This window comes from Suricata suricatta, chromosome 3 (genome assembly GCF_006229205.1).
Source record: "Suricata suricatta isolate VVHF042 chromosome 3, meerkat_22Aug2017_6uvM2_HiC, whole genome shotgun sequence".
Lineage (NCBI taxonomy): Eukaryota > Metazoa > Chordata > Mammalia > Carnivora > Herpestidae > Suricata > Suricata suricatta.
Window position 1 is genome coordinate 15,638,412 of NC_043702.1, and position 13,024 is coordinate 15,651,435.

At 43.3% G+C, this 13,024-nt stretch overlaps 1 protein-coding gene across 2 annotated transcripts in view; it reads left to right on the plus strand.

Annotated features, from left to right (window-relative positions):
• Window positions 1-13,024, plus strand: part of EPHA4 (EPH receptor A4) — a 144,425-nt gene that overhangs the window by 82,228 nt on the left and 49,173 nt on the right. For both annotated transcript variants that reach the window (XM_029933708.1, XM_029933709.1), the window contains exon 5: window positions 2,997-3,335. In XM_029933708.1, the coding sequence (XP_029789568.1) occupies window positions 2,997-3,335 (339 nt within the window). The remainder of the gene's footprint in view (window positions 1-2,996; window positions 3,336-13,024) is intronic.

Here is a 13,024-nt window from a genome sequence, read left to right on the forward strand (position 1 = left end):
TGTTTTCTTTTCCTTATAGCCATCTCTACCGGTAAGGGTTTTAAGGTGCTGCTATTAATATTAGGCATGACTCTTGGATCTGGATGGGCTTTTTGGTTGTACTAAAGTGTATACTTGTCCTGAGAATACTTCCCTCTTCTGAGGAAAAGATGGTGCCTCTTTATAAAGGGAAATATACTTACCATCTTTTAATTGACATGCATTCAAAAAAAGAAGAAAACCACGATCCTGCAAACAAAATACAACCATTGTTATGATTTTAATTTATAAAACATGTGGTCTTTCCCAGGCCTTTGCAGAACACCATTATAATCATACTGGGTGGGCATTTTTATATCTGCTCCCCCCCCCCCAAAAAAAAACCCCACAAAGCAAAACTCTTCCATAGTCCAACTTTTAAGCCTGTATAACATCATTCCCTATGGCAGCAAAGCAAAACATATGCAGTACAATTCACCAAACCGTTCATGGAGGCATCACTGAATGAACTTGCCTAGTCCTCTGTCTTCCCCTTAGCATCCGGCCCAGGGTCCTCTTTAGGAATCTTTGCCCAAAGGAAGAAGGCTGTTCCAGGCCAACACTTGTTTTTGGCCCAGCCCTCCATTTTGAAAAACTGCAGCATCTTTTTTTTTTTTTTTTCCTTTCCCATGGGGCAGTGTTATATCTCTGAGTCCTGTGACCATTTAGTTTTCTGCTCCATTTCTTCCCTGTTTAGACACTGCCATGCCCCGTCCTACATACTAATTACTGACTTTTTGCTTCTGCATTGCTTGATTCATTGTGTCACATTTTCCCATGTGAAAGTGGATCAGGAACCTTGGCAAGGAGGTTAATGCATTTAAGAGTCACTCGTATTTAACCCTGGAAGTCACAGCAAAACAGGAGCCAGTGGCTGACCCATTTTATAAACCAAGCTGTGGTAAGTTTCAGCTGCTGACTACTAATGGATTTCACCATGGTGGCAAGCATCCATTAAATGTGAACAGGACTGAAGACACACCCTCCCTTTTCCTACCTTTACCTCTTAAACTTTGGCTGAAACTACTGATTTTGTTGTCATTAGACCTTTATTAAGAGCCACATACCGGAGAGGAAATAACCCTAGAGTGGGAGTTAGTACTTTTGGATTTTAGTCCATTTCTGTCACTAATTAAATTGCATGGAATTTCAGTCTTATCAGGTCCACTTACTGGATCTCAGTTCCTTCATTTCTTAAAAATGAGGTTACTTGTTTGGCCAAGTCATCTTTAACTTTCTTTCTGTCTCCTAGGACACCTTGATTTTAAATAACTGTTCATTTATTCAGAAACCACTTATTTACCTTTTTAATATTCCAGACAATAAGCTAAAGACCATAGCTGTAAAGTTGAAAGCTAATCAAGAAAGAAATATATGTTTTCTTTCTGCAGACTTCTGTGCGGTGATCTTATTTTAAGCACAAATTTTACAACACTGGACTGAGAGTAGATCTCAAAGCTAAGAGGTTGTTGATAATTCATCTTGAGGAGAGATTGGGAATCCCTGGATTACCCTTCCTCAGCATTACCACCAAGATCCTTCAGCAATCCATCAGCATGAGCTGAGTGATAATATTGAGTATGAGTCCTTATTCGTAGGTTACCTTGCGATTCTCTCTCAATGACTACTTTGGAACAATACAGTCCATCATGGTTGATTAGATAATGCTTCTTCCCAGTTCATACAGGCCTTCAGTTAACTTCTTTTTCCTGAGGAACATGAACACATTTCCCTTAAAGCAGTCATTGCAAATAAATGAGAATAGATAGAGTGAGCAAGAAACCTGAAATTTTCATTAAAACTCACTCTGGTTCTTTTCTTGGAAGACCAAAATGGGAAAGAGAAAGGAAAAGAGAGGACTTTCCACGTGTCCCATTAAGTAGGTATTTTTCATTAGAGTGGGGCAGATGTCTTTCCAACCTTTGCAACTGGCTCAGACCAAGATTATTCTCTCCCTTCCCCCACCTTATTCTTGAAGGTAGTTTGTGTTACAACTCTTTGGCATGCAAAGACTAATCTACAGCAAGAAGCCAGAGGGTTCATCACGGCTCTCTAGCCTTATTTTTTTATTGCTCTCTTTAAAACCAGCCACTATGTTGTTTGCGGTCAGTTGTTCTGTTTCAAAATAGCCACCACCACCATTCATGTTTCATAAACTCTTTGATGTCAGTGGGAATGAGTGCGCTTAAAGGGCCTGGTCCAGCCTTGGCTCACTGAAGAGTAGGTCACGGGACCCAAAAGCCTTTGCACAGTCACTGCCACAAGTTGCGATCTCCCAACAACTGTACGTTTGACATCTGTGTGACCAGGTTACTCCAGTTTCTACTAATTACCTATGAAGGGCTCAACTCTCCACTGCCGTGTTGACCTGAAGGGGCAGATCTGTACACGTCAGTTAATTTTATTCCACGTTGAGGACATGCTGTACTTAGGAATCCTGAATTATCTTCAAAATTGGTACATAACTATTACTTTACCAGAGTCACACCATAGCCCTGGGAACTTGAGTTCCACTCATGGGCCTGTTTTCAGATGATGAGATAGAAACCAGATAAGTTCTGTCTTATTTTTCTGTCACTTCAAAGAGAAGCCGGCACGCGGAGTGTGTTTGATGTAGAGATGCCCACCACGTCGGGTAGTGGTGGGTGCTGCCGTTGTTCGTACAGGAATGAGAACGACCTCCAGGCAGCCATCTTTCATATTGTACTTCTTTAAAAGTTGGGTTTTTGTTTTGTTTTTTATTGTTTTGGTTTTTGCTTTTGTTCTGTTTTGTTTATTTTTTTGCTGGCTTGATTGGCTATCTGCTTTCTTTGCCACATGGGCCCACCTTACTTCCCATAGCTGTAGAGAATCACAAACTCGGAGAGATTCCAAAAGGATAGTTGGAGTTCTTGGTGTGATAATGTACGTGTGTTTTCTTTCTTCCCTTCTCTAGTCATAATGTATGTGTGTGTGTGTGTTTTTCTTCCCTTCTCTAGGCCCTCCATCTGCTCCCCTCAACTTGATTTCAAATGTCAATGAGACGTCAGTGAACTTGGAATGGAGCAGTCCTCAGAACACAGGTGGCCGCCAGGACATTTCCTACAATGTGGTGTGCAAGAGATGTGGGGCTGGTGATTCCAGCAAGTGCCGACCCTGCGGGAGTGGGGTCCACTACACCCCCCAGCAGAATGGCCTGAAGACCACCAAAGTTTCCATCACTGACCTCTTGGCTCACACCAATTACACATTTGAAATCTGGGCAGTGAATGGGGTGTCCAAGTATAACCCCAGCCCAGACCAGTCAGTGTCCGTCACCGTGACAACCAACCAAGCAGGTAAGAATTGGATCTACTTTCTTATATGATATAAATATATAGAGAGGGAGCACCTGGGTGGCTCAGTCCGTTGAGCGTCTGACTTTGGTTCAGGTCGTGATCTCATTGTTCATGGGTTCGAGCCCCTGGTTGGGCTCTGTGCTGACAGCTCAGAGCCTGAAGCCTGCTTAGAATTCTATGTCTCCCTTTCTCTCTGCTCTTCTCCTGTGCTTTTTCTCTCTCTCTCTCAAAAATAAATAAACATTAAAATTTTTTTAAAATAAAAAGTAAATAGAGATAAAGGGCTTATGTAGGTATTCATGAATTAAATTTAATTCTACAATCAAAGTAGAACCACATGGATCTGATTGTAAACCTGTGAGCTGCTTTGTAATACAAAAGATTCTTAGAAGGATGATCTCTGGTTCCACCACTACTGTTTTGGACACCCGACATAGCATGCCCTATACTAAGTGATGACGACACAGGAGATTAAAAGTCACTGTCTAGTTGAAAGGGGACGACAATCTGGCAAACTGAGTCACTCCATGCTGGACTTCTCTCGTAAGGGATTCATATCAGCCAGTTTGATCGCAAGTCCCATGATTGGACATCAGAGCATTTCACAGATTCTTTGGGGTTATAAATTGCTTTTTTTATCAGTGCGGAGTACAGTATTGGCATGTGCTGTCTTTTCCAACAAAAGCACCAGTGGCTATAGTTTTGATCTTGTTTGAATTTTAAAAATGTATACAGACCTTTACGAGAGTCATCAGGTGAATCTGTGGACGGTGAATAGTTTAACGGGCAGCTCTTTCTGTGTGGTTTGGCAAAAAATTCCTCAAAACACAGGTTTGCAGCCACTTTGATGGGCGAATCCGTAATTGACACGCTGCGGGGAGGGGAGAGAGTGCATTTACCCCATTTTCGACATCACTTTCCTCTCGTACAGAAGGACTAGAAGACATTCTCAGTTCCTGAAGAGTTTCTGCTGAGTTCATTGCAGAATTGTTACAAAGTTTCGAATATCAGATATTTCAAAGTGCAAAGCTGAATCTCCATTTGTAGTCTCCGGCTCCAGACCCACTATTTCCTGTTCCTTTCCTGCAAATGATTCCACACTTTCTCCTGCTAATTTTCCATGCTGGATCTCTGCCACCTGCTTCACATTGCTGGCTCCCTGTTATTTATTTCTGGCTAGTTAAAGGGGAATAGGGAAAAAAAGAACGATGGCTTATCCTTTCATGAAGCTCTTAAGAACAACAAACTTCACCGGAACAAGGTTATAAATTGCCAAGCAGCCCTATCACATCTTACTGTACTTCTCTCTTAAATGAGTGTTTCAGTAAGTGCATTCAATAGTTAAGTAAAATATGTCTGTATTAATTGATTCTATAGTAAAAAGTATTCTAGTGTCCCAATCCAAAGCCATTATGTTTCCCCTTGCCTTGAACTCTCTAGAATAAATACAAAGTTACGACGCTGGTGAGATTTTAAACTGCAGCTAGAATGGCAAATCTTACCGGAACGTAGCTTCAGTTACACAGATGCGACCGGTCTTTTAAAATACATGGTGTGAACAGATCGTCTGGTTTTGCTCTGGTCTTTTATTTCTGCGCTTTCGGGGTGGTTGGATACTGTTAGCGGTGATCGTTTTTATTTTTCTACAAAGACTGGTGTGATTTAGGAGGTTTTGATAGCATCACAAGTACTGTGTCTTCCCCGGCTTTTTATTAGTTCTTTCTTGGAAATACTGCCACAGATCCTGGGAACGTATTGGTGCTACCGGTGTCTCTGAGTTAGACAGAGCCGACCTCTCTGCACCCACTGGGGAATCTGGTTTGTGATCCAATCAGTATTCTTGTGTTCAGCCTGATGTACTTATTCTCAGACACGTCACTACTTGTGTTCTTAAATGATTTAAAAGTAGGAAAGGGACTTTTTTGAGGCCTCAGCTGTGCAAGACGACGTCATTCTCTGTGGCAGAGAATGCCCTTTGGGAGACATGCTGAGGACAGGCTTGGCCCCAACAGCTCTTGTGGGGGGAACTGCTATGACTCTGTGTATACGTAAGAATCCGGGCCAAGGGATTATGTCAGCTCCTAACAGAAGGCCCAAGGAGTCCAAAGAAGGCAGGCTAAGACTCTTCCAAAAGAAGAAAACGTGCAAAAACAGCGAGAGAGGGAGGGAAGGAAAGTCTAAGTTCTATTAAAAATGTAGGTGTAATTCTTTTAGACCTAGCAGGAGGGTGGGCGGGGATCCCTCTGACACACTGAGGTTTCCTCTGCCGTGGGGAGCGGACCCGCCAGGCGGTTTGCTGAACAGGACAAAACTCCGGCTCCCTATTTTAATGTTCATGAAGGGTAATGCTGGGAAGCTGTTCAAAATTAAAAATAAATCTTTCAATAAGGAGACCTCCTATGTGGCCAGCCCGCAAGCTTTCGCTTAGCAGAAAGTTGTGCATGTGCGTAGCACTGCCTCATTATACGATTTGGAATTCACTAATTCAATATCAGTGGAATAGTTTACCTTTGATTAACAAACCCTTTCTTCATAGTAGGCAAATTAATAACGTGGGCCAAAATTCTGGGTGAATGGAGCAACCGTAAACTCCATCAAGGCTCCCCTAAGCATATTTACGTACACGCAATTATATTCTAATTGCAGTCGCTCCTATCATTTCATTAAACTCAATTCCTTGAGGCACTTCCATTGCCCTGTAGGCAATGATGGCTCCTTCTAGAAGGAATATATAGAATGAATGCATATTAGCAGTTCGCTCCTGAAAGCCACAGGTTAGGGGCTCTCCAGTTTTGCCCTGTTTTCATGGGGTTCTTTCTCTCATCAGTAACTTATTTAACACCAACAGGAGCAACAACAACAAAATAATACAGACTTTCCTAAGATGCCTGGTTTTGTCTCCAAGACCTCTGAGACGCTCAGAGCTGAACAGGTTCAGGAAGGCGGCCTGACTCACCCAAGCTAATGTCAGGGCCAGTACCTGAAACCAGTGAGCACCCTCCCTGCTCCTGAAAGGACAAAGTTGCTTTCTTTTACAGTTATTGGACAATTAATAGCACCCCTGTATTCAGCTTGGCACTCTCCCCATTTGTGAAACCAGTATCTGGGCACCGGAATAGGTTTGACCCGCCTTTGATCCTTTACTTGTGGAATGTGGTGCAAATGGGCTGGTGTTCTCACATGGTTATTTAAACCGTCCTCACCCACGTCTTATTGTTGGGGTCTTAAGAGGTTGACATGGGGCGCCCAGACCAAGGGAACTCAGGATGTCAGCTTTATTGCTGACCATCTGATCGAAGGATGTGAGCTTTATTTCTGGGGCCAAAAGGGCTGGCTCTAATGACGCTTGCCCGGTGTCACCCGGAGACCGTCTAGCTCAGCTGGCCGATGCCAGGCTCCCCGAAGGATGAAGGCTGTGCCTCTGAGGTTGTCCACTCCGTGAGGTGGGAGAGTGTCAGAAAGCAGATCTCCAGGAGAGAAGTCATCCCCACCCCCACCCCACGCCGAGAGTGTGGAGGAGAAGGCAGGACCCCAGCAGAAGTCACCCTGTAGGAAAAGAGCAGATGAGGAAAAAGGCAGCTCCTCCCCCCTCCCTTCTGACGCTTCCCTGCATTACAGTCCAGGAGGAACAAAGTGAGATTCTTCGGGAAAACTTACCATTGCCCTTCCTCCATCTAACATCCTGTAGCAACTGTTGCGTGTTTTGTTTAGGAGAAGATGGTTCTGGTGTTTATGAAAAGTGAATCCAGAGACGGCTGGGTGATTTGTTTTCTAAATGGCTTTACTTTGGTTTACTCTTACTTAAGTGGACCATCTCGGGCAAATGAATACAGGATGTGTCGCTAGGAGAAAGACATGCTGCATAAATGAAACAAGGGTGTTTCCTGGCCAAGCAGCAGAACTGTGAATCCTTTTGCAAAAAAATGCTGAGATGGCAGCCAGCAGCAGATCTGAAGATCTCAGAGCTAGCTTGCACAGCCTCACCCCCAAGCCCCCCACCCTGTCTTCCAACTCTGGGGCCCAGTCATGCTCAAGGTCGCTTTGTTTGTTATGAACTGCTCTGGTCCTCCTATTCAGTTGCACCTGGGACAGTGACCACACATTTATTTATTTGATTGTTTCTTTGTTTGTTTAAGTAAACTCTACACCCAACATGGGGCTCAAACTCACGACCCCGACCCAGATGAAGAGTCATTATGTTCTACCGGCAGAGCTGGCCAGGCGCCCCAGTGATCACACTTCTGATTTTTACTTGGCATGAGGTACTCTTCTAGATACTTAACAATGAAATGGCATCTGGTAACCTCTTAGCACAGCTGCCGTGTCCTAGTGACAAACATCTTTAACACACTGAGTCTGGAGGCGTTCAGATATTTGCTGGATTACGTAATTATTTGAACCTAGCTGATCTCTAAGATCTTTTCTCATTTCAAAAGTCTGTAATTCTAAGACTACAGCCATGAGTTATGAGCATGAAGAAGTTGGGTTTATTCCCATAGGATTTTCAGAAATGGGCCTTAGTTTGTTTTTGTTTTTGTCTTAATTTTTTAATGTTTATTTATTTTTGAGACAGAGAGACAAAGCATGAGCTGGAGAGGGGCAAAGAGAGAGAGACACACAGAATCCAAAGCAGGCTCCAGGCTCTGAGCTCTCAGCACAGAGCCCGACATGGGGCTTGAACTCACGAGCAGTGAGATCATGACCTGAGCCAAAGTTGGCCACTTAACCAACTAAGGCACCCCCAGAAATGGGCTCTAAAGGCAATTTCAAGAATGGGGAATATGATCCAAAACATGCTTCCACAGAATTAGCAGGGTGCACCTGAATTCTGCCTTCTCTCTACCCCTCCAAACCCACACCTACTGAGGTGTTTCCTTTGAAGAGCAAAACAGGAAGCTGTCTGCCTCTCGAATCCAGTTGTTGCACGTGCCTCCCTGGGCACGTGGCGTGTCTGGAGATCTTTCTGGTTGTCGCAGCTGGGAGACCCATTCCATCTCGTGGGCGAAAGCCAGCGATGCTGCTAAACACCCCATTGCGCATAGACAGCACCGCCCCCACAACAAAGAATTATCTGGTTCGAAATGGGCATGGTGCCAAGACAGAGAAACTCTGCTCTCATGATATATACTTGAAAAACAGATTTCATAACTTCATAGAAATGTCGACTTTCCAAGGGTTCCATTGCCAGCCTGTCTCTGCTTCGTTCTACTGCTTCATGCCAGGAGTATAATCCTCCCAACAGAGGGCAGGCACTTATAAACAGCCCTTTGGGCCCCTTGTGAAGACTCCCAGTTGCTTTGCCATCGCATGAACTGGTGCTACTTCTTATGCTGGCCTTGCTCTCTAGGATGGACAATCAAGAAATCTGGAAAAAAAAAAAACCAACAACCCACCACATCATCAACAATAAAATGACGGGACACCTCGACGTTAATGCCACTGCAGAGTCCATAGTTGATACCCAATACCTGTTTGTCACTTAACACATTTATTTATAGCAAAAACAATCAGCAAACTCTTTCTCAAGCAGTGATAAATTCAATAAAACCAAAATAATGAGTAGAGAAGAGAAAATAACTAAGTACAGGAGGCATACTGTCTTTTATTACTCAACTGGCAAGTTCCCATTCTTCCTTTCTTTGTCATCTCTTAATTAGACAGATTATGTTATTTGAGTAGTATAATGGAGAACAGTGGGAATTCTCATCCCCACTGGGTATAATTGCTACCTGTCTTCTACATGGTAAGGGGAAGGCTTCAAGGAGACAGTGGGAGAAACGGAAACATCTTAGAGCAATTGAGTTAAGTAATGTGCTTTCAGAATGGTGGCACCAGACTTTGTGGGGTCTTAGGCTTAGACAATTTTTGTGCGATTTCAAAAATATCCTACAAAATTAAAAATATCAAATGAAGAACAGAGCTTCGGAAAGGGCTTGTGCAAACTTCTTTCCCATCCGTGTGTGTCATTCTGCCTCTAACTAGGGTGAAATGAATGCAGATGTCAGGTAATGGGGCCATTGTGTGATTACAACCAAGGGTAGAAAGGAACAGGATGAAGGGAGAGGCGTCAGGAGGTCCAGTCTGGCCCGGTGTGAAAAGGCCTTGAAGAGCAAGGTCATTCTGGAATGGTTCTGGCCACAGTTAGGTATGGGGGGCAGCATGGGAGTGGCCTCAAGTGTGGTTCACAATCAAATTAACAGCAGAAAACACATTTCTCGTGACTTTGAGAATCATGATGGAACATTAGCCCAAACAGGAGGTGACCAGAATTGACACTTTTCTGTAAGTTGAAAAGGAAGAGGAGTGAGGGGGGAGTTCGGTTGATATTTTTGAAGCACAGATTTCTAACGTCTGTTCGTGCCCTCGAGCAGAGGTTGGTGAGCCAAAACCCAGGGGCCAAATCTCAATCTTCTACCAGGTGGTGTATAACCCACTAAAAAATGACTTTTCTATTTCCAAAGGTTGCAAATAACCAAAAGAAGGAGAATATTTTGCAATATTTGACAATTATATAAATTTCAATTTTCCATGTCTGTCAAGAAATTTTACAGGCACGAAGCCTCACTCATTCGTTGGTGGATTGTCAGAAGCTGGTTTCACAGGACAAGAGCAGAGCTGGGTAGCTCCAAGGGAGGGGATGGCCTGTACAGTGGACACATTGACCATCTCGCTCTTTGTGGGAAAATGGCTGCAGATCCCTGCTCTGGAGTACTAACTCGAGAAAGAGGACCAGTCAGAAGGAGGTTGGGAAGGTGACATGCTGGTGTCACTGGTCAGAAACCACCCTGGCCACGGTTGTGGTGGGTTAACATTTAGATGAATCTCACGTTCAAGACAATTTTCCTAATTTGCAAGACCCCTTCCGTTTTAGAGGTTTTGGCTACGTAAACAAGATTTCGGGGAATTGGGTAGAATTTCAAGCATACCTTCACTTTCTTGTCCCACAGATCTTTTTCCCAGTGACACTCGGGTTTAAATGTATAATGTAGAACATGCTTGAGTGTTCTGATCAGGCAATGTTCAGTTCTCTTGAAAATGTGCATTCTGAGCACTGCTGTGGGGTTGTGAGATGATGGCAGCAATTTTCTTCTTAAATAGTCGTACATGCTACTCTTTTACATTGTCCCTTCCCAGAGATGATCTCTCATTTGCCTTTGATCTCCAGTACATCATGTTCTGTTTTTCTTACTCAAAAGAAAGTTAGAGGAAAAACACATGATGAAACTAGTTGAATGTTAAGTCAGAAATCTTTCTAAAGGCATGTTTTTAAAATTCTTTCAACAAATTGTAGAGTAGTTGTGTTGAGAGATTTTCCTGGGAAGTTGTTTGCACATCCTCAGGGGTTAGTATGTAATGATTAGCGTTTCTAAGTAGAAGCTGGTTAGAGTCCTTTCGTGCCTGAGTAATTAGAGGCCTGAGCCAGCACACAATGGGGTTCAGAGAATCCAGGCTTGGGGTGCCTGGTGGCTGAGTCAGTTAAGCGGCTGGCTTCAGCTCAGGTCATGATCTCATGGCTTGTGGGTTCAAGCCCAGCATCGGGCTCTGTGCTGACAGCTCAGAGCTTGGAGCCTGCTTCGGATTCTGTGTCTCCCTCTCTCTCTCTGACCCTCCCCTGCTCACACTGCCTCTCTCTGTCTCTCAAAAATAAATAAAAAACATTAGAAGCCAGGCTACAGTTTTCTCATTAAGAGCTTGGATCCACCTCTGAGTTCATGGAGGTCTACTTCCCAGTGCCTGGAAATGTCCATTTTAAAACATTTAGTACATTAAAAATTTTTTTATTATTTATTTATTGTTGAGAATGAGAGAGAGAGTGTGAGCGAAAGAGAGACAGGGAGAGAGGGAGACACAGAATGTGAAGCTGGCTCCAGGCTCTGAGCTGTCAACACAGAGCCCGATGCGGGGCTGGAACTCACAAGCTGTGAGATCATGACCTGCGCCGAAGTCAGACACTTAACCGACTGAGCTACGCAGGTGCCCCAGTTCATTTTTTTTTTTTTTAAAGAAAGGGAACAGGCTCTTGATTCTAATGTTATATGTAAAAAACTTCATGTCTGTAGAATACTGTTGATGCTTCTATAATTATTAAGCATGTTCACTAATTATGATCATAATTAAGAATAAAATACACCAGGAGATATATAGGGGTACACAGCTTCTTGCGTGTGGCACCAGGGTCCATGAATTTGTATTCGGGGTGAGTGCCACAAGTCCTGGTGGGGAGAAAAAAAGTAAAAGAACCTACTAAATTCCCTAGCTTCAAGGCTGACTGAGCAGCAGAGACAAATAGTGTGTATTGAGCCTACTAGTAATTACCATATATATAAAAATTGCATTGCATTTAAAAAAAGGTGTTGATACAGTTGACCCTCAGAAAACGCAGGGGTAAAGTTCATCTACCCCTATACCATCAAATGTCCATGTATTACTTTTGACTCCCCAAAACTTAACTGCTAATAGCCTACTGTTGCCCAGAAGCCTTACCAATAACATAAACAAGCGATTAACACTTATTTTGTATGTTATGTATATTGTATGCTATATTCTTACAATAAAGCAAGCTAGAGAAAAGTACATGTTATTAAGGAATTCATAAGGGAGAGAAGATACATTTATAGTACAGTCTTGTATCGAAAACAGTCCACATGTAAGTGAACCTTCTCATTTCAAACCCATGCTGTTCAATAGTCAGCTGGTTTTCCCTCTAAGAAAATGAAAGTTTTATTTACACCCAGACGGAGGACACTTTTCTTCCCCTCAAATGTCCATATTCATATACGTGTGTGTGTGCATGTGTGTATGAGAAGGGAGATCCATTCACCAGCATTTCACCCGAAACACTTGACGGCCTCATTCTGATTCATTTTTCATTTCTCGGTGCTGTGCTTATTACTTCAAACACGAACACTGTCTTTGTACCCCCTGGAGAAGCCATCAAGAGATTTGAAAAATAAGTGCCTGACTGAGACGAGAAATGAACAGCGCAGGACTAGCAAGGGTTCTAGATGGGCTTCCGCATCAACGGGGCTTCACTCCACCTGGCTAAACTAATGACTACCTCGTCCGAGGAGCCAGGAGAGACCCTCAAGTCTAGTTTGCATTGAGCATTAATACAAAGATTCAGAGAAACTTTATCAAACCTCCCATTAACCCCCTACTAATGTCTTTAAAGAGTTTTTCCTTTAAACACCAGGAAAACCAAGAGCTGTGCTGCAGGACTAATCTTGCATTGAGAGATCTTAAATCTACAGGGACTCATTAAGATGTGTGTCCATGTTATCCGCATCACAGAGAGCCTTCTTGGCACAGCGGTGTCTTCACGTGGGTATACAGCAAGAGAACATTCCATATGTTGTCTTCAGGTGAAGACCTGTGAGGATTTCTTTTCTTTTTTTAGGTTTTACATTTTAATCTGTCAAGATAAGCAAGACTTAGCTCTATCCATCAGTATTAAAAAATAGCTCTTTTAAAGAAAATTATTTATCTTATGAGAGAGAGAGAGCAGGCAGGGAAGGGGCAGAGAGAGAGAGAGGATCCCAAGCAGACTCTGCACTGCCAATGCAGAGCCCGATGAGAGGACCAAACCCACGAAGCTGTGAGATCATGACCCATGTGGAAACCGAGAGTCAGGTGCTTAGCCATCTGAGCCACACAGGGGCCCTAAAAATAGCTCTGTTTAAAAATGTCTT